At 44.5% G+C, this 21,042-nt stretch overlaps 1 protein-coding gene across 1 annotated transcript in view; it reads left to right on the forward strand.

The window, feature by feature from the left end:
- Positions 1-19,605, forward strand: part of LOC310875967 (netrin receptor UNC5D-like) — a gene marked incomplete at both ends in the record, with an annotated part of 180,852 nt that extends 161,247 nt beyond the window's left edge. Inside the window, 7 exons of the mRNA XM_083789416.1 lie at positions 2,392-2,566; positions 7,381-7,548; positions 8,782-8,949; positions 14,732-14,920; positions 15,410-15,562; positions 17,163-17,723; positions 19,406-19,605. Of these exons, the coding sequence (XP_083645542.1) occupies positions 2,392-2,566; positions 7,381-7,548; positions 8,782-8,949; positions 14,732-14,920; positions 15,410-15,562; positions 17,163-17,723; positions 19,406-19,605 (1,614 nt within the window). The remainder of the gene's footprint in view (positions 1-2,391; positions 2,567-7,380; positions 7,549-8,781; positions 8,950-14,731; positions 14,921-15,409; positions 15,563-17,162; positions 17,724-19,405) is intronic.
- Between the last annotated feature and the right edge of the window lie 1,437 nt (positions 19,606-21,042).

Below are 21,042 nucleotides of genomic sequence, written 5' to 3' on the forward strand. Positions count from 1 at the left end.
CTACTGCAATGGCACTGAGGGTTTTATTAAATAATGCGCTTAATTATAGCGTAGATCTCGGCCAATGGCGGTGCATCTGTTAATAATGAATTGTTTTATATCATTTTTATTGTTTATTTATCACCTTTACAACGAGGTAGGCTATATAGCGTGTAAGGGACATAGTTAAACGTGTGGGTATAGCGCCTCCAAAACAATTGTGGCGCTGAGTGGGTGGCTCAGCGTTGGGTTCCTATTGATAAGATGTGCACTGCAAAATGTGCCAATGCAAACTGTCACTTTAGACCTGTGACCCAGAGCCCTGACTTGCTGAGTTAACATAGAGGTGTGAAATGGGACACTTCTCTCTCTCAAAGGGAAGTCAGTACACCAACTGTTACTAAATCTACTAACAAGTTGTAATAATCCGTAGAATGTAATTATTGTAAAGCAGTAATGTCATGGGTTGAACTGATTATAATAGTGGGGTATAGTCATACAAAGACTATGAGGAGGTTAGAATGTCCTGTCCCAACCCTGCTCACAGCAGGGAATCTGATAAGGAACTCCTTTCAACTCACAGCGGGGGGTGGGCACAGTCCACTGTCCTGTCCCTTAGAGCATGACAGCCACACGGCACATGTATTTCACTTCCTGGGGCACAAACAGCCAATCACAGGAAGAGCTGATGGCCAGACCCTGGAGGAAGGGCTAGCAGTACAGAGGGTTAAATCACCTCTGTGTCCCCTTGGGTCAGATTCAAATTAAACAACCAAGCTGAATCCATGCCTCGTGTACCTGCACGATGAACAAGCCCTGTGCAAACTGCACATCAACTAAACAGCCTCACATAGACCAATGGTAAATATGAATTCATGCAATAACTAATGAATAATGATCTATGTGTTGTGACGTGAACCTGTTATTGACAAATGTATTGTATTGTGTATTTTGTAGGTTATTTACCTAATCGAAAGTCTAATCAAACGGTTACTAAACTAATCTAAAACTAACTAATCAAAGGCCTGAACAAGGGCTAACAACTAACCCGATTTAAAATAGCTAGGCTCGTTGTGTTAAATGTATGTTTATGAAATCATATAATAAAAATATATAAAAGACAAAGAGTTATGTTATTTTAGATTGCGAATGGCCGAGATTTGAGTAAATACTTTGACCCAATGTGAAGTTGTTCCCCTTTCAGAGGGGCTAGATAGCACGGTTATGTTATCAATTAACAAAGAGACTGTAGCAAACTATAAATCTGAACAACAATTGCCAAGATGGTAAATGATTGGTATTCACCCCTGTTTTCAGTTGCTTAGTGGATTGGATGATTGCACTCTTGTAACCATGGTTGAAAACTATTACACTATAAGTGTGTGAAATGACAAGTAATGTTTCTTTCCTGATGTAGAGAAGAATAGCATAAAACAGGATGGAACATTTCATATCCAAAAATACTCCAGCGAGAACTTTGGCTTGTGTTGCTTGAAACCCACGTGAACACCCCTGAGAACACTCCTTGTTGCTCCTTGTGCTCCTTGTTGCACCTGAGGTGTTTTAACACATTCTGCGCGGGAACCCCTTTTGGTGTTAGCATTATGTTATGCTTTAGCTATTGAAAAATAGCAATCTCTACAGCTTGTAGGTCTGCTATTTTTGAAAAGTCGTGAAAATGTGGCGCAAATCTTTGAATATATATTTCAGAGCGAACATTTTTAACTAAAATATTGGCTTCTGGGGGGTCCCTGGAACTACATATTTAGAGATGGGGGTCCGTGGCCCAATAGAGATAATTCTGGGGGTCCTTGACATGAAAAAGGTTGAGCACAGAAACATAGAAACATGGGTTTTTCAGAAAATATTTAGGATTTAGAAGCCTTTTCTTTTTTTATCGACCTCAGTCCAGAATGGGTTAAACAGTGACATTTGAGTGGAATAGTGAGGCTAGGTGATACGGATACAGATTTAGTAGTGTGACACTTCTGTGAGAGTTTAGAAACAGATTTTTTTATATAGCCTAGTTTTGCTGTTGTTAAACTTAGCCCCACTGTTAACTTTTATGTTTTTTTTTATTCTTCATTCACTGTGAAGGAGAAAATATACTAAAATATAATATAAAATATTCTGAATTTGGTCCGAATTTTATTGAAAGGATAGCCCCTTGAGATGCATCATCTCATCCCCGTGTGTGTGTGTGTGTGTGTGTGTGTGTGTGTGTGTGTGTGTGTGTGTGTGTGTGTGTGTGTGTGTGTGTGTGTGTGTGTGTGTGTGTGTGTGTGTGTGTGTGTGTGTGTGTGTGTGTGTGTGTGTGTGTGTGTGTGTGTGTGTGTGTGTGTGTGTGTGTGTGTGTGTGTGTGTGTGTGTGTGTGCGCGCGTGTGTGCGTGCGCGCGTGCGTGCGTGCACAGGTGGAGTGGCTGAGGAACGAGCAGGCTGTGAGCTGGGATGGAGTGGTGGACAGCAGAGTGGATCAGAACCTGGTCATTCCAGAAGCCCGTCTCTCAGACTCCGGGAACTACACGTGCGTGGCCAGCAACATCGTGGCCAGGAGACGCAGCTCCACGGCCACCGTGGTGGTCTACGGTAAGAATTAGAATCGCGATTCCTGTTAAGAACGATTCAAAATCGATTCACAATTTCCAAAAATCGTTTTTTTTTGTTTGTTTTTTGGTTACAGTTACAGGAGTTTTCACTACATGGTGTTTGTGATATGAAATGTAAGCTTACCCTAATCAGTAAACATCATGTCTTCAGTCATTTTCAAGTTACTGTAGTCACTTCAGTTCTGCACAGTTCAGTCAGCTGACCCTCGTCGACAGGCATCAAGGTACCTCGTTAGTGTGATTGGCGTACGGTGGCCTAACGGTACGTTTTAACAGTGGGAGACCTTAGAGACCAACGGCGAGCGTCGCTTGCATTTCATTGGCTCTTGCGCAATCGCCCACTATCGCCGGGCGACGTCGCCCAAAAGATGAATTATTTTTATCTTTTCGGCCGACGTTCCACCGCCCGCTTTTCGACCATCGCCTGCTATGGCCAACTATCGGCAGTAGTTGCCAGCAGGTTCCCATTGACAAACAATGGACCTCCGGAGAATTCGTCTGGCTGTCGCCCGCTGTTAAGACGTACTGTTAGAGTCTCACTCCAAAATAATTAAAAATTCAGAATATTATTCACAGGACGTGTGTACACGTCCTAGCGCATCCGTCGATTGGATTCCCTATGATGTGTGGACACATCGTATGGACGGAACCTGTTAAGCGAATCATCTGAGGACCCCCCAAAATGATTTGGGGATCCCGACCCCCAGTTTAAGAACCATGCAAATGCAAAACAATGCTTTTTGTAAATCCTTCATTTATTCATTTTGTAAGCCACCGAGTGGCGCGATACGAGCTTGTAGGTCTGCTATTTTTGAAAGAAATCGAAGAACGACTGACATTTTTAGAATCTGATCTCAGGTCAGAATGGGTTAATCAGACCAGTGTGTGTCCATGTGGAAACCTCGTATGAATCTGATCTCAGGTCAGAATGGGTTAAAACACCAAAAGGGAATCCCGCCCAAGATGGGCTAAGCGCAATGTTTCCACATCTACTTTCCTCGACGTCTATCAAAAATCATCCAGAGAGTCTCCTTTTTTTTAGTTTCCACCGAAAGCAGCGAAACGAACGACGTTTCTTCCTCCTGCTGCTCTTCATCAAAGCAGCAGTCGAGACCCGTCACTCATCGTCATCAGCCCAGCGGCAGCTCCAGGGACTTCTCAGCAGGGGGGGGGCCCTTCATCATTTCTCCAAAGGGGGCCCCATGTTGTTTTTCAAGTTCACCACCGATATATAACCCCTTCTGACCTGAGATCAGATTCTAACGATGTCTTCTACATCCTGACAGTTTTCTGAAAAAGCCATGTTTCTATGTCAGTCGTTCTTTGATTTTTTTTAAATAGCAGACCTACAAGCTCGTAGCGCGCCACTCGGTGGCGCGCTATGAGCTTGTAGATCTGCTATTTTTCAATAGCTAAAGCATAACATAATGCTAACACCAAAAGGGGTTCCCGCCCAGAATGGGATAAGTGAGCAAACGCTCACGTAAACAATAAACGACAACGCAAAAGGCTTGGGAGAAAAAAAAAAGGCTACAAGAATAGGCTCCAATTATACAAGCAAGAGAACAAATAATACGATTATAAGTAGGCTATACAGAACAAACAACACACATATAGCCTAACTGTCATGTTGTGGAAACAGGATTGCATTCGCACCGACAAGAAAATGAACAAATTACAATTACTTTGAGCACCAACCATTAACACATCGTCTGCTATTGATGTATACGTGTTTTAACCCATGTTGGGCGGGAACCCCTGTTCGTGTTTTAAAGCATTATGTTGTACTTTTGCTATTGAAAAATAGCAGATCTACAAGCTCATAGCGCGGCACCGAGTGCCGCACTATGAACTTGTAGGTCTGCTATTTTTTTTTAAATCGTGAAAATGTTGCCTCAAATCTTTGAATATATATTATTACAGAGTGAACATTTTAACTCAAATCTTTGCTTCTGGGGAGGTCCCTGGATTATTTTCAGATGGGGGGGGGGGGGGGGGGGGAGGCGGAGGCATATTACATATAATTTCTGGGGTCCTTGACATGAAATATTGAGCACCACTGATACAGAAACATACGTTTTTTTCAGAAAACTGTCATGATTTATAATACTTTTTTTTCAGGCCTAAATGCGTTAATACTTAATAGCCATTTGTCGTGTGTGATTGGTGTTGTTTGGAAGTTTTAATGCACACGATGAGAGAATGAAAAAGAGCTAAGAAAGTAGTCCGGTCTGAGGTATAGATTTATTACCCAGCATGATGTACAGTACAAAATGATGAGGCCACGACTGTTCAGATTGAACGATCGAGGCAACATGAAATAAATGGACATTGCGTTGAGTATATGAGTGCACATCGTCAGAAAAGGCCGTACAAAGCCCTTTGATAGATGTAGCTAAATGTAGCAACGGTGTCGCGACCTTGGAGAAGGCAGGGGGGAGTGTGTGCCGTGGGAGAATTATTACACGCAGCATCTACTGCCCGCGCCTCCCTAAAAGGTCTCTGGCAGTGCCTTCTTGACAAAGGTGTTCCCTGGAGACCTATTAGTCGTCAGCATTGGAGTCTGAGACCATATATGGAGTTTGAGAACAGTTTGAGAACAATATGTTAAAGAAATAGGGAAATTAGTGAATATGAAACACATGGGGAATATTATATCCAATCAGTGTTTATACCGCTGCGTGCCTATATGTCGTTTACGATGGCTTCTGTTACCCCGCTGCTCATTGCCTCTACTGTATCATTTGATTTGCCAATGATTTTCAGCACGCAACCAAGTGTAAAATTACTTTTACTGGATCTCTTGTCCACTATAGTCCCTTCCTAACATTTAGTCTAGTTTTTCATTTATTGACGAAATTGTTAGTATATTTAGTCTTAGTTTTAGTCATCATAGTACAGTTTTCATTTAGTTTCCATTTAGTTTTCTTCAGTGGAAAAAGGTAGTCGACGAACGTTTTTCGTCTTTAGTTTTAGTCGACGAAAACAACACTGAATGTCAGCCACCTTTTTGGTCTCACGGCCGATATACACGAGGCTTTTCGCGTGCGCTTAAGCGCCCCCGCATATACGCGCCTTTTGTATCTGGGCTGTTATGCAGACCAAAAGAACCCCCCACCACCCCCGCGGAGGCCCCGCTGCATCAACCCGCTGTCACGCTAATGATAGCCTGAGACACGCCGTATCAACAAGAAGGAGCAAATCTTTATTTTCCCAACATGACAAATAATGATAGTGATGTTATTACACTGAGTCAGCGGTTCACGGTGGCAGCTGGACAGTGATGGATGGATTACAGCCCACAGAGATATCATATACAGTACATATTGGTCGGGCAGAGGCGGGGGGGGGGGGGGGGGTCCATGCCTGTAGTTTTGATGTGTGGAGACACAGTACGTATGTATGTACTGTATGTAACCCAGTGCTACTTATCCGGCCCCTGCTTAACCCATTCTGACCTGAGATCAGATTCTAAAAATGTCTTCTACATCCTGAGAGTTTTCTGAAAAAGCCATGTTTCTATGTCCGTCGTTCTTAGATTTAAATAAAATAGCAGACCTACAAGCTCGTAGCGCGCCACTCGGTGGCGCGCTATGAGCTTGTAGATCTGCTATTTTTCAATAGCTAAAGCATAACGTAATGGGTTATGGGTTAACCCATTTTGCGGCGGGAACCCCTTTTGGTTTTTACTTTAGCTATTGAAAAATAGCAGATCTACAAGCTCAGCTACGAGCTTGTATAGGTCTGCTATTTTTGAAAAATCCTGAAAATGTGGTGCAAATCTTTGAATATTCTTGTGTTTAACTCGAATCTTTGCTTCATGGCAATGCCAACTGCAGATAATTCTCGGGGTCCTCGACATGAAAAAGGTTTAGCACCACTCACATAGAAACATGAGGTTTTTCAGAAAACTGTCAGGATTTAGAAGACATTTGTGACCATATTTGACTGAGATACTGCCATCGCGCAAATTCCAGCTTTTTTTTTTTTTTTAAATGAGTTTATAGCACAGGCAGACTCTTCACATACTAGAGCATGTCTGAGCTGGAATCGACCTGTAAATATGAAATAAATGCCCAAACATGTAGCTAGGTGTAATGTTAGAGACCACAGAAGACATGTCAATATGAAATAAATGCTTAAACATGTAGCTAGGTGTAATGTTAGAGACCACAAAAGACATGTCAATATGTAATAAATGCTTAAACATGTAGCTAGGTGTAATGTTAGAGACCACAGAAGACATGTCAATATGAAATAAATGCTTAAACAAGCCTGTTTTCTCAACTCGCTGTTTTCTGCAAGACATTACTCTATAAGCCATATCTCCAGAACTGGTGGGTCAAACTTAACAACCAATATGTCAATTTGAAGCTATGATTCCCTGCTTTCATATGACATAAAAAAAACGAAAAGAAGAAAAAAATCCAATGGCAATCCCTCAGTCAAATTTAGTCACATTTGTAGAATCGTTCCTAGGTCAAAATGGGTTAATGTATCTGTGGTCCATCATGGTCATACCGATTATAAGTACTAGTCCTTTTACCCGTTCTGAATATATGAACAGCAAATGATGTTCAGTGTAGGTAATGTGATGTAATAGATCACATTACTGATAGGGGGGGAATTGTTTACAGATGGTCTTGGGAAGTTGGGTTGGGCACAAAAGCAAGGCTAATTAGTAGGCTATAGTTTATTTTGTAAGAAAATGCTGCAGTACAATCATTAAGTACACCATTGATGTGTGATGTGGCTCACTTCCTGTTGTCGTTCCTTCTTCTTCTTCTCCTGCAGTAAACGGAGGCTGGTCCTCCTGGACAGACTGGTCGTCCTGCAGCGTGCGCTGTGGGCGGGGCATGCAGAGGCGTTCGCGCACGTGCACCAACCCCGCCCCCCTCAACGGGGGGCTGTTCTGTGAGGGCGTGTCCACGCAGAAGAGCACCTGCAGCACGCTGTGTCCAGGTATACGCATTTAACCATGGTTAAATAACTCATTAAAGGAGAATTCCATGATAGAAGGCTATCTTACCTTTATTTGTAGTTGTTACGTCCCCACCAAAGAGGTCCAGGTGTTATTTGTAGTTGTTACGTCCCCACCAAAGAGGTCCAGGTGTTATTTGTAGTTGTTACGTCCCCACCAAAGAGGTCCAGGTGTTATTTGTAGTTGTTACGTCCCCACCAAAGAGGTCCAGGTGTTATTTGTAGTTGTTACGTCCCCACCAAAGAGGTCCAGGTGTTATTTGTAGTTGTTACGTCCCCACCAAAGAGGTCCAGGTGTTATTTGTAGTAGTTACGTCCCCACCAAAGAGGTCCAGGTGTTATTTTGTGCAAAAGTGCATTATTGGCTATTTCCCCTAATATAAGCCCTCAATGTGGGTTGGGTTTTTGTGCTAATTCGCTTATTTTCATCTAAATAAGTAGTGAAGTGTGCCGCTTGGGATACTATTTACATTATGAAGAGAGGATATATACAAAAAGGAAAGGATTTTTGAGCGATGGAAATAAGTGAATTAGCACAATGCCCCATTCAATTCAATGCAATTAAATGCAATTCAATTAAATTCATTGAGGGCTTATATTAGGGGAAATAGCCAATAATGCGCTTTTGCACAAAATAACACCTGGACCTCTTTGGTGGGGACGTAACAACTACATTTTCATGTCAAGGACCCCCAGAATTATTATGTATTTGGCCGCCGACCCCCATCTCAAAATATGTTGTTCCAGGGGCCCTACCCCAGGAGCAAAGATTTGAGTTAAAAACGTTCGCTCTGAAAGAATATATATTGAAAAATTTGCACCACATTTTCCACAATAAAAAAAAGAGTTGCAGATCTACAAGCTTGTAGATTTTTCTATAGCTAAAGTAAATGGTGCATTTATATAGCGCCTTTATCCAAGGCGCTATATACATAGATTTACATAGATTGTGCATTACATTCACCCATTCATACACCGATTGCGGCAGAAGCCATGCAAGGTACCAACCAGCACATCGGGAGCAATGTTGGGTTCATGCCCAAGGACACTTCGACATGTAGACAGGAGGAGGAGCCGGGATTCGAACCGCCGAACCGTGGATCATTGGACGACCTGCTCTACCTCTTGAGCCACAGTCGCCCTAAAGCATAACGTAATGCTTGAAACACCAACAGATTCTTATAATGCATGGTTGTCTGTGGTCTCCTCTCCCAGTGGACGGAGCGTGGGGTCCGTGGAGCGGGTGGACAGCGTGCGACGCGGCGTGTCAGAAGCAGCGCGGCAGAGAGTGCTCGTCTCCGACGCCCAAACACGGAGGGCTTCCGTGTGACGGCGCGGCACAGGACCGCGCCAACAACTGCACCGGGGGGCTCTGCACACACAGTGAGTTTAACCAACAACTGCACCGGGGGGCTCTGCACGCACAGTGAGTTTAACCAACAACTGCACCGGGGGGCTCTGCACGCACAGTGAGTTTAACCAACAACTGCACCGGGGGGCTCTGCACACAGTGAGTTTAACCAACAACTGCACCGGGGGGCTCTGCACACACAGTGAGTTTAACCAACAACTGCACCGGGGGGCTCTGCACGCACAGTGAGTTTAACCAACAACTGCACCGGGGGGCTCTGCACGCACAGTGAGTTTAACCAACAACTGCACCGGGGGACTCTGCACACACAGTGAGTTTAACCCAAACAACTGCACCGGGGGTCTCTGCACACACAGTGAGTTTAACCCAAACAACTGCACCGGGGGACTCTGCACACACAGTGAGTTTAACCCAAACAACTGTACCGGGGGTCTCTGCACACACAGTGAGTTTAACCCAAACAACTGTACCGGGGGGCTCTGCACACACGGTGAGTTTAACCCAAACAACTGTACCGGGGGTCTCTGCACACACAGTGAGTTTAACCCAAACAACTGTACCGGGGGTCTCTGCACACACAGTGAGTTTAACCCAAACAACTGTACCGGGGGGCTCTGCACACACGGTGAGTTTAACCCAAACAACTGTACCGGGGGTCTCTGCACACACAGTGAGTTTAACCCAAACAACTGTACCGGGGGGCTCTGCACACACGGTGAGTTTAACCCAAACAACTGTACCGGGGGTCTCTGCACACACAGTGAGTTTAACCCAAACAACTGTACCGGGGGGCTCTGCACACACGGTGAGTTTAACCCAAACAACTGCACCAGGGGTCTCTGCACACACAGTGAGTTTAACCCATTTTGGGGCGGGAACCACTTTTTGGTGTTTTAAGCATTATGTTGTACTACCTGTTGAAAAATAGCAGCCGCGCTACAAACAACTTTATTAGGAAAAACAATTACAAGAGTAAAACCAATAAAACATTGAATATAACAAGTTTAAAAACACATCAGCTTGGAAATGCGATTCTGAACAGGTGGGTTTGAAGGTAGGAAGTCGATTTTATGCCCAGGGAGCCATTTTTACTGAAAACGAAGGGTTGGAACGGATTCAGCACCCCATTAAAAAAACCTATTTACACGCTCGTTCATATTGGCCAACTTTAAAATGTCCTGCTTTTAGCCTCGGCCCTCCGGGTACCCCCACTTTGATTGGCTCCCACAAAGTTTCCCTAGGGAGTTGGTTTGGAACAAATTGATATGTGATAGTAGACACCTTTATGAACACATCTGTGTAAAGAAAGCTAGTGGTAAGCACTTTTTATTTTGCAGATTTGCCACAACCTGATGCCAATTCTACAAATGTCTTCTAAATCAGTACTTCTCAATCTTTTATCGTGCCCAGGAAGGACCCCTATCTGAAAATGTTTTGTGGCAGGGACCCCCAGAAGAGTTTAGTAAAGAAAATAATAATATTACAAATTATTTTTCAAAGTAAAATCATGAAGTGACGTGCTGCGAGCTTGTATAATTATGTGTTATTTCTTAGAACCAATATTCTAAACCACTATTTTAAATCCTAAGAGTTTTATAAAGAATGTATGTCGCTATACTCTAAAATCATACCCTGAAGAAGGCAACTTCTTCTATTTTATGGCATCGTGACTACGAGCTGTGCAGCCTCTTTCCTCTCTTAGTCAAAGTTTTACCTCCTGCGGTCAGCACCATCCCCACTACCGGTGTGCGCTCCTACCTTTTTGTTTGTTGCTATATACTCTAAAACGACACAGATGCTTTCCAGATTTGAATGGTTTAACCATTAACCCATTCTGAACGGGAATCCATTTTGGTGTCAGCATCATGTCGTGCTTTAGCTATTTAAAAATAGCAGATCTACAAGCTCATAGCGCGCCACCGAGTGGCGCGCTATGAGCTTGTAGGTCTGCTATTTTTGAAAAATCGAAGAACGACTGACATTTTTAGAATCTGATCTCAGGTCAGAATGGGTTAATCAGACCAGTGTGTGTCCAGTGGAAACCTCGTATGAATCTGATCTCAGGTCAGAATGGGTTAAGACCATGACAGCTGCACCGGGGGTCTCTCTGTAGAGATCCAAGCCAATAAGTGGGTTCTCTCTCCTGCTTTGGATGACACTGGTAAGGCTACCCACCTGAAAATGAGTTTCCTGTTGATTAAAAAGCTTCGATACATGCTTCTAGCCGTGATTACTATCATAATATGGAGTTTTAACGTGTTTTTTGTTGCCGATCTGCTATGTTCTGCAATAGCAATCCCCACCATACGGAGGCTGGGGTATTGAGTATGAAACTGTGTATTTTTATTTGCAGATGGAAAGCTGTTGCACGATGTGACTCCACAGGGTGAGTTCTGTCTCCGTCACTAAGTATTTAACCAACGGCATCATGTGTTTAAAGTCATCATGCATTCTATAGATCTGTTATTGCTGCTGTATGTTAATAAAAACTTTATTTACATACCGTAGCACCTTTCAAAACTGCATTACAAAGTGCTTTACATAAAAAAAAACCTGCAAAGTAAGCAGCAGAAAACATTTCAATTAACAACAAAAATATAATATGGAGCAGGAGATTGGCAGTGAAGGCTAATCTATAAATGTGCGTTTTCATAAGAGATTTAAAACGGGACACTGATTCAGCCTCGCTTTATCTCGCTTCATTCTGATTGATCAGTCGCTGAATTCAGCTGTGTGTTTATTTCTGTATAACGGACCGCTGTCTAATCAAAGCCTCAGAGCACCTGGCTGCGATGCTGTGTATCCAACATGACAGCCATGTAAACAAACGCACCATGTCATTTAACTCATTGTCACCTGAGATCAGATCAGATTCTAAAAATGTCTTCTACATCCTGACAGTGTTATGAAAAAGCGAATATGTTTTTTTATGTCAGTCGTTCTTCGATTTTTCAAAAATAGCAGACCTACGAGCTTGTAGATCTGCTATTTTTCAATAGCTAAAGCATAACATAATGCTAACACCAAAAGGGGTTCCCGGCCCAAAATGGGTTAACTAAACGTTTCTCTCAAGATCTCGTGTTTTTGAAAACATTTGAAGCGAAACATAGACGAGATGCAGTAACAGAGAATTGATTATAATTGATCCAAGACTTGATGTTTTCCGAGGCGACTGTGTTTGCGCGTGGCGGACGGCCAGCGCAAGCGCAACACTTATGGAATACTGTCATTGCCGTAAGCAAGAAACTACTTTTTTTTTTTTTTTACTTTTGGGTCAATTTATTTATTTGTTAACTCATTTGGCAGCTAAATCTTGTTTCACGCCTGTCTTCTAATGGCGCTCGGCGCCGAGATCGCCTCTTCACGCCTATTTTAATATCAATCACAGTGATCAACTGTGTTGAGAGCTTGTAGATCGGCTATTTTAAGCAAGTGTTAAAACAGTCAATGAGCCGGCATCAAGGCCCGCCAAAATACATTTTAGTCGACTAAAATCTCATGATAGACTAACTCTGAAACATTCCAGGTGACTAAAATGTGACTAAAACTAAATGAAAAAACTATTCAAGAGACTTAGTATGTATGACTAAACAGTGGTATCAGCACTGGTAAACAGTGACGTAGCTCTGTACTCTGTCTCTCTCTCTGGGGTCACGTGGTGTCGGCCAGTGGTTCCCAAAGTGGGGTCACTGCACTGGCTTCCGGTTGTTTTTAGGATTGATTTTAAATTATTTTACTTGTGTATAAACTAAGCTCTCAATGGTCTCGCACCTTCCTACCTACATGACTGCCTGCCTAAATATGTCCCAAACCGCCCCCTAAGGTCTTCCACTGCTGGCCTGCTCGCTTTGCCTAAAAAAATGGCAAAAAAAAAATACGGGGAAGCAGCTTTTTGCTTCTACGGGCCGTCGGCATGGAACAAGCTCCCACTGTACCTTCGTCAGGCAGCCTCTGTAGACATTTTTAAAGCTCAGCTCAAGACCCACTTCTACAACATTGCTTTTAATTCTTTAATTTTTTGTTATTCATGTCCTCCAACTGTATTGCATTACTGCTTGTTTTTTAATGTCGTTGCTTTGCTTTTCTTTTTTTTTTCTCCATTGCTCTGTAAAGCACTTTGAGCTGCATTTCATGTCATGAAAGGTGCTATACAAATAAAGTTGTATTATTACCTGAGGGAGTTCCAGGGGGTCCCCAGCTAAATGATAGTTTGTAACCAAATGGACTCTTATGGGTCTGCAACTCAGAGAGTGTACAAATGGAGCCTGACGGGTCCATTTGTACACTCTCAGAGTTAGATTAACATTGCTTTTACAATATAAATTGGGGGTCTCAGAGATAGAAATGTCATTAAATGGGGGGTCCGTAGACTAATGCATTTCAAACTGGGGGTCCTTGAAATTAAACTGGTTGAGAATCACTGCTAGAGCCTTAAACATCTTCTCTTATGGGGGTCCCTGGTAACCTGACGCTGCCAGATGAGGGCGGTATTGGGTAACCATGTTTCCCAACACAGCAATCATCTGGGATCTCTCAGGCAGTTGAGCTGACAAAAATCCGTTCCGTACCGGACCAATCAGCGTGAGCTAAGGGCGGGATATGTGCGAAACCGGACGTGAAGCTATATAGACACGTCAATATGATTGGTTGTGTTTGCACGCCCACACGGTGATAGACAGACGGTCCCATCGAATCATCTACTAAGTATCTTGAAAAAAAGGAACAGCCCCGTCATCGAATTTGCTTCCGCGATCCCAGATCCCAATAAGCTGTGAAACAAATTTGTGTAGCAAGCTTCTTGGATCTGGCAGCGTCAGGTTAGGTCCCTGGCATATCTTTTCAAATGGGGATCCGCGGGGCTAATTAGTGTCAATTTGGGCCTCCTGGTTTGGGAACCACTGGTAGACAGCAGCAGTGACGGAGCTCTACTCTCTCTCTCTCTCTCTCTCTCTCTCTCTCTCTCTCTCTCTCTCTCTCTCTCTCTCTCTCTCTGTGTGTTTAGGTGGTGTAGACAGCAGCAGTGACGTAGCTCTACTCTCTCTCTGTGTGTTTAGGTGGTGTAGACGGCAGCAGTGACGTAGCTCTACTCTCTCTCTCTGTGTGTTTAGGTGGTGTAGACAGCAGCAGTGACGTAGCTCTACTCTCTCTGTGTGTGTTTAGGTGGTGTAGACAGCAGCAGTGACGTAGCTCTACTCTCTCTCTGTGTGTTTAGGTGGTGTAGACAGCAGCAGTGACGTAGCTCTACTCTCTCTCTGTGTGTTTAGGTGGTGTAGACGGTAGCAGTGACGTAGCTCTACTCTCTCTCTGTGTGTGTTTAGGTGGTGTAGACAGCAGTGACGTAGCTCTACTCTCTCTCTCTCTGTGTGTTTAGGTGGTGTAGACGGTAGCAGTGACGTAGCTCTACTCTCTCTCTGTGTGTGTTTAGGTGGTGTAGACAGCAGCAGTGACGTAGCTCTACTCTCTCTGTGTGTTTAGGTGGTGTAGACGGCAGCAGTGACGTAGCTCTACTCTCTCTCTGTGTGTGTTTAGGTGGTGTAGACAGCAGTGACGTAGCTCTACTCTCTCTCTCTCTGTGTGTTTAGGTGGTGTAGACGGTAGCAGTGACGTAGCTCTACTCTCTCTCTGTGTGTGTTTAGGTGGTGTAGACAGCAGTGACGTAGCTCTACTCTCTCTCTCTCTGTGTGTTTAGGTGGTGTAGACGGTAGCAGTGACGTAGCTCTACTCTCTCTCTGTGTGTGTTTAGGTGGTGTAGACAGCAGCAGTGACGTAGCTCTACTCTCTCTGTGTGTTTAGGTGGTGTAGACGGCAGCAGTGACGTAGCGCTGTACTCGGGCGTAGCAGCAGGCCTGGTCACGGTGGTGGTGCTCATCGTGGGCGTCACTCTGTACAGGAGGAGCCGGAGTCAGTACGGTGTCGACGTCATCCACTCCTCGGCTCTGGCCGGAGAGTTCCAGTCCTTCACCTTCAAGTCTTCTAGTCAAGGTGAGCTCGGCGCTTGCTCGCTCGCACACACACACACACACACACACACATATTGCTAATAAGATATGGTACATTGATATAAGATATGGTATATTGGTATAGAGCCAATTTTGTGCGGGAACCCATTTTGGTGTTTTAAACATTGTTATAATTTAGCTATTGAAAAATAGCAGATCTACAAGCTCATAGCGCGCGCCCCCCCTCCTTTCTCTCTCTCTCTCTCTCTCTCTCTCTCTCTCTCTCTCTCTGTTTCTGGCACAACAGCGCCCCTACTAGTACGGTAGTCATACTGGTGCTCATGAACCAACACATACGTAGGCACACACATAGGTGAACACGGACATTGCTGTTCCTTGGAGTGGTTGCACGACTCAAACATCGTGAAAATATTTATTTCAGAAAACTGGAGGATTTAGGAGATTTTTTTCTTTTTAATTTTGAGGTCAGGCCTAAAATGGGCTAACTGTATCTTCACTGTGTGTCCTTCAGGGAATCCTCTGCTGATCAGCTCGTCCATGCATCCTGACCTCCTGACGGCCTCTACGACCTACACCAGCTCCATGTGCTTCCAGGACTCCATGGAGAAGGCCCTGATGGCCGAGCGCTCACTCCTTGACCCCTTGCCTGACCTCAAGGTCAAAGGTGAGCAGGAACAGATCCTTTATACTTCCCTCTCCACGTGCGTCTTTTCCTAATTGGCCAAATTCTCCAATACCCCCAAAATCGCGGCCAATCGCTCACTCCTGCATGGTGGTGTTACTGTGAAATTGGTGACCTACTGAAATATGTGACAAATGAGAATCGTGTACAATCACATAATGTCGGTGTCCAAATGCGGTTTGTTTATTATCAGAGTTCGACCTAGCGGTATTTAGGCCACGTATTTGACCCATTTTATGCTTTAGCCATTGAAAAATAACAGATCTACAAGCTCATAGCAACTTGTAGGTCTGTCTAAATTTCGACGTCAGGCCTAGATATATTCAAAGATTTGCGCCACATTTTCACGATTTTTCAAAAATAGCAGATCTGCTATACAGGATGCACTCATGTTTCCTTGGAAAGTCTCCCTGGACGAAGGATGCACTCATGTTTCCTTGGAAAGTCTTCCTGGACGAAGGATGCACTCATGTTTCCTTGGAAAGTCTTCCTGGACGAAGGAAGCACTCATGTTTCCTAGACGCTCACAGCTCCTCAGAGATGCCAAGCTCCTAATCCTTTCTCCTAGCACTTTGGAGCAGGAAGAGAAAGACCTGGCATCGAACCACCTGAAATTATGGTTCAACTGAGGATAGAAGAGTGAGGAAATAATATCAGGCAGTAGAATAGACAAGACCCCTTAAAGGTCCGCGGCCCGCTAATTGGGGAATTGGGGGGTCCCAGATATAAATGGCATTAAATTGGGGTCAGTAGCCTCTGCATGTCAAACTGGGGGTCCTTTTCAAATGGGGTCTTGCCCTGAACATTAATTTCAGGGCAAGACCTCGACCTCGCGCGTGCCGACTCGGCCCCCAGCCTGGTACCCTAGTCAAAATATGGCCCTTGAGGAAAATGTATTGGGGAACCCTGTCCTACAACATGAAATTCAACTTTTCAAATGTTGTGCGTTCCTCAATGTATTTTTCTATCCCCACAAATACGCAATTTTGAACAATCAGGCTTTTCTTTCTTTTTTTCTCATATAGGAGCTTTTATGTAAATTGCTCTCAGGAACAGCTCTACTGATTTGGTCGTACGCGTGATGTCATCAGTATTCAGTATCACCCTACTTTGTATAATTCCTCCTCTTCAGTCTTCAGTTCCAAATTTGCATTTCCACTTTGTTTACAATGTAGTCCGCCATTGTTGATTTTCCATGCTGGCATGGAATGGAAACAAGTCTATGTTTATCTAGCATCAGTATTATAATGACTCAAAAGACAAAATAATTTGCATACCAGCGCCCCCACCACCTCAGGACATTGTGGTACTACAGCTAAAACTACTTAAGAAGCCAGAAAGAAATGCCATGGACTGGTTATATCAGATATATATGGTTATAGCATGGTTATATCAGAGTGTATTGAGGTTCAAACCATTATAAATAAGTTTGAGGAACATAAACAATATGATATTAAATATTAAAAAACAGTTCTAAAATGAATGCTGTAGTTCCTTTAAAACCTGGATACCGTGTGTCAGAGTAGGTCTAGGCTATTTCTAATGTTATGATGTGAATGTTTGTATATTTCTTTACAAGCAGGCCAGGGTTGCTTCATGGGCTCTCTGGCAGAGAGGGCAGAGTACCACCACCACTCCCAAACCTTCCCCCGACACCTGGCACCAGACTACAGCTCCATGGGGGTGGATGCCACCCTCACACCAGACTATAACAGAATGGGGGTGGATGCCACCCTGGCACCAGATTACAACACTATGGGGGTGGATGCCACCCTGGCACCAGACTATAACAGAATGGGCATAGATGCCACCCTGGCTCCAGACTATAACAGAATGGGCATAGATGCCACCCTGGCTCCAGACTATAACAGAATGGGCATAGATGCCACCCTGGCTCCAGACTATAACAGAATGGGCATAGATGCCACCCTGGCTCCAGACTATAACAGAATGGACATAGATGCCACCCTGGCTCCAGACTATAACAGAACGGGCGTGGATGCCACGCTGGGCAGAAGAGAGAAGAGTGTCTTCACCCCCCAGGTCTCCTCCTCCTCCGCGGACCCCTTCACGGCGCCTCACCACAAAACAAGCGGGGAGGGATTCGACCACGCTGGAGGCAGGATGGCGATGCCCGTCACGGGTGAGTCTGACGCTGAATGTAGTCGACAACACACTGTTGTCGGTTAAATGATCTTCCAAAGATGAAGGAATGACAAAGTTCTTCAGGGTGAAGTATTGAGAATTTATTAAGAAGATTCAGCAGAGAAACAACATACAGAGAGTGAGGAACAGGCCTCCTTGCCTGTTCCATCAGCCCCTCTGGGCGCAAGCCTCCCCAACCCCATTCTCAGACAGTCCTTATAGTCTTGTAATGTCCATATATGGATCTGTGCTAAACATAAGGGCGACACACAAATAAGTATACCTTTTGCTGACAGCGTGGAGGAGTCAAGTCAGCTGTTAGATTGACAGCTGCATGAATTAGACTGAGCACATTGGTGAGCAAAGAGACTTAATGGAAGGAAGATAAACACACAATAATGCATTATATTTGGCACTGTAGTCGGCATTCTATAATTCCCATTACAACACACACGGACACACACACGGACAGGGGCAAAAGAATATCATCTTTGCCTCCCAGCCGTTCTGGCCCGGTGGAGAAAACAAACTATTTAGACCGTCAGTCACAAGCAGTAGGCTACTGCCTCGAGGTACATGTTTGGTCTCCCACGTAGAATGTAGCAGGAGCCAGACAGACAGGGGTGCAGGACACCATTATTTTCCCTATTTTTAATTTGTTTTAAGTGGGAGACCAAATTTGTTTCGTAACTCCAGAAGGACATGCCCTGGGAGATGAGATGTCACTCTGCATGAAAGGATTCCAGCAAGTCATGACAAAATTATGTACACAGCTAGATCTGCTACTGGCGAGATGACAGGATCTAGTTTATAATAGCATATAAATATGTTACAGTTACATTGTCTGATATTATGTTCTTATAATTAGGGGTGGCGGATAATCTATTCATATTTCTTGGCTGTTACTGGATACACCTCAAACAGTTTAACATTATAAATCAATTCTCATGATTGATTGAACTGCAATAAACCTTAAACTGTAAGCAATTACTTTGGAATTACTTACAACCAGACAGTGGTAGGGTCCGCCCTGAAACTGGGAGGTCAGGGTTAGATCCCCGACCGCGTCATACCAAAGACTGTAAAAATGTGACCCAATGCCTCCCTGCTTGGCACTCAGCATCAATGGGTTGGAAAGGGGGGTCAGTCCCTGCTTGGCACTCAGCATCTATGGGTTGGAAAGGGGGGTCAGTCCCTGCTTGGCACTCAGCATCAATGGGTTGGAAAGGGGGGTCAGTCCCTGCTTGGCACTCAGCATCAATGGGTTGGATTGGGGGGGTCAGTCCCTGCTTGGCACTCAGCATCAATGGGTTGGATTGGGGGGGGTCAGTCCCTGCTTGGCACACAGCATCAATGGGTTGAATTGGGGGGGTCAGTCCCTGCTTGGCACTCAGCATCAATGGGTTGGATTGGGGGGGTCAGTCCCTGCTTGGCACTCAGCATCAATGGGTTGGAAAGAGGGGTCAGTCCCTGCTTGGCACTCAGCATCAATGGGTTGGATTATTAGGGGGTCAATTCAACTAATCAAAATGGTTCCAGAGCGCGGCACGGCTGCAGCTCACTGCTCCTTGGCTGAGGCTCACCGCTCCAAGAGATGGGTCAAATGTAGAGAACACATTTTACTGTGGTAACGGTACGACTTTTCACTGAACACTTCTGTTTTTTTTTTGTTTTTTTTAGACAACCGCACAACAAGCACCACAAACTTCGGCGGAAGAGGAGGAAGACGAGGAGGGGTAGGAGGAGGAAGCGGGCGCTTCGCTCCACACCATCCATACGACCGGGAGGCGTACCGGCTACGGGACGGGTCCCACATGGGCACACACTGTGGACGCAGCACCGGGCCCACAGGGGACCGCAGAACCGGGCCCACACAGTGACCCAGCCACGCTGGGACACAGAGCAGGTACGGTACAAAAGGGCTGTCACGATCACACGTTTCAGCAATATTGCACGAGAGGGTGTTCTTTACTTTCAGTGCCATTGCCGAAGGAAGCCCTTTGGCAATTGAAGCCTAATTTTTATACTGACGCTTAATGCCATTGCCGAAGCCCTTCGGCCATTGTGCTTTTATATTGCATTCGATCGAGTGACCCATAATGCTACTCACGTTAGCCTGTTAGCTAGCTGTGTTGTTAGCACAGCACTGGATCGTTCATCTTAGATCGTCGTCGCTATAATAATCCATTCTATCCGCCTCACACAAATTTCTCGCACAATCGGTCTCGCACAATCGGTCTATCGCACTTCGGTCTCGCACAATCGGTCTATCGCACTTCGGTCTCGCACAATCGGTCTATCGCACTTCGGTCTCGCACAATCGGTCTATCGCACTTCGGTCTCGCACAATCGGTCTGCTTACGCCAAAGCTGAATCTTTAGAAAGGAAAAGTCTCTTTAAAAAAAAGTGTCACATCCAGACAGATTTATTTTACAACCCAGCGCAGTACATTTGCCCGTGATTATCACGCATACACTAAAAATAATTGGTGCACGGTGAAGTGACATTTTTCTGAAAAACCCATGTTTCTGTCAGTGGTGCTCAACCCCAGAAAGATATATATTTGGCCGCAGACCCCCATCTGAAAATATGTTATTCCAGAAGATTTGAGTTAAAAAACGTTCGCTCTGAAAGAATATATATTCAAAGATTTGCACCACATTTTCACGACTTTTCAAAAATAGCAGACCTACAAGCTCGTAGCGCGCCACTCGGTGCCGCACTACAAGCTTGTAGATCTGCTATTTTTCAATAGCTAAAGTATAACATAACGCTTAAAACACAAAAAAAAGGTTCCCGCCTTAAAACCTGTGTTTCCTGATTCCCTGTCTTTTTCCCCCCTTTCTTTCAGACGTGCCCCCCACTCTCAAGGACAAGCTTGGATATAATTGATCCCGTATATAGAGAGCCAGACTTTTGCCTCCCACAATTTCCAAATGCCTCCGTCTCTAGACTAGAGAGCACGGAAGCTCTGACAAATATCAGAGGACAAAGCCGATACAGCCTCCTCCCCCCGCTTCTGTTTTGTCTTCACCGTCACGCAAATTTGTCCTAACATTATGTTAGTATGCAGATTAGAATGCGGGTTGTGATTGTTTTCACATCGGACGCACTAAAGCACAGACTTCAAGACCAATTTTGCTGAGCATAAATATATGCAGTGCGGATTGGGAATCCCGATCGCAGACAACACTAGACAAGACAGCTGGACACATACAAATCACAATACATTTAAATGAATCATGGTAATTGAGGTCATTCCACAGATACGTAAGAGGTGAATCAGCTTTATTGTTACAAGTAAAAAAAAGTGGGCG

Source organism: Protomyctophum parallelum, assembly GCF_964188405.1.
Source record: "Protomyctophum parallelum genome assembly, chromosome: 18".
In the NCBI taxonomy this organism is placed as follows: domain Eukaryota; kingdom Metazoa; phylum Chordata; class Actinopteri; order Myctophiformes; family Myctophidae; genus Protomyctophum; species Protomyctophum parallelum.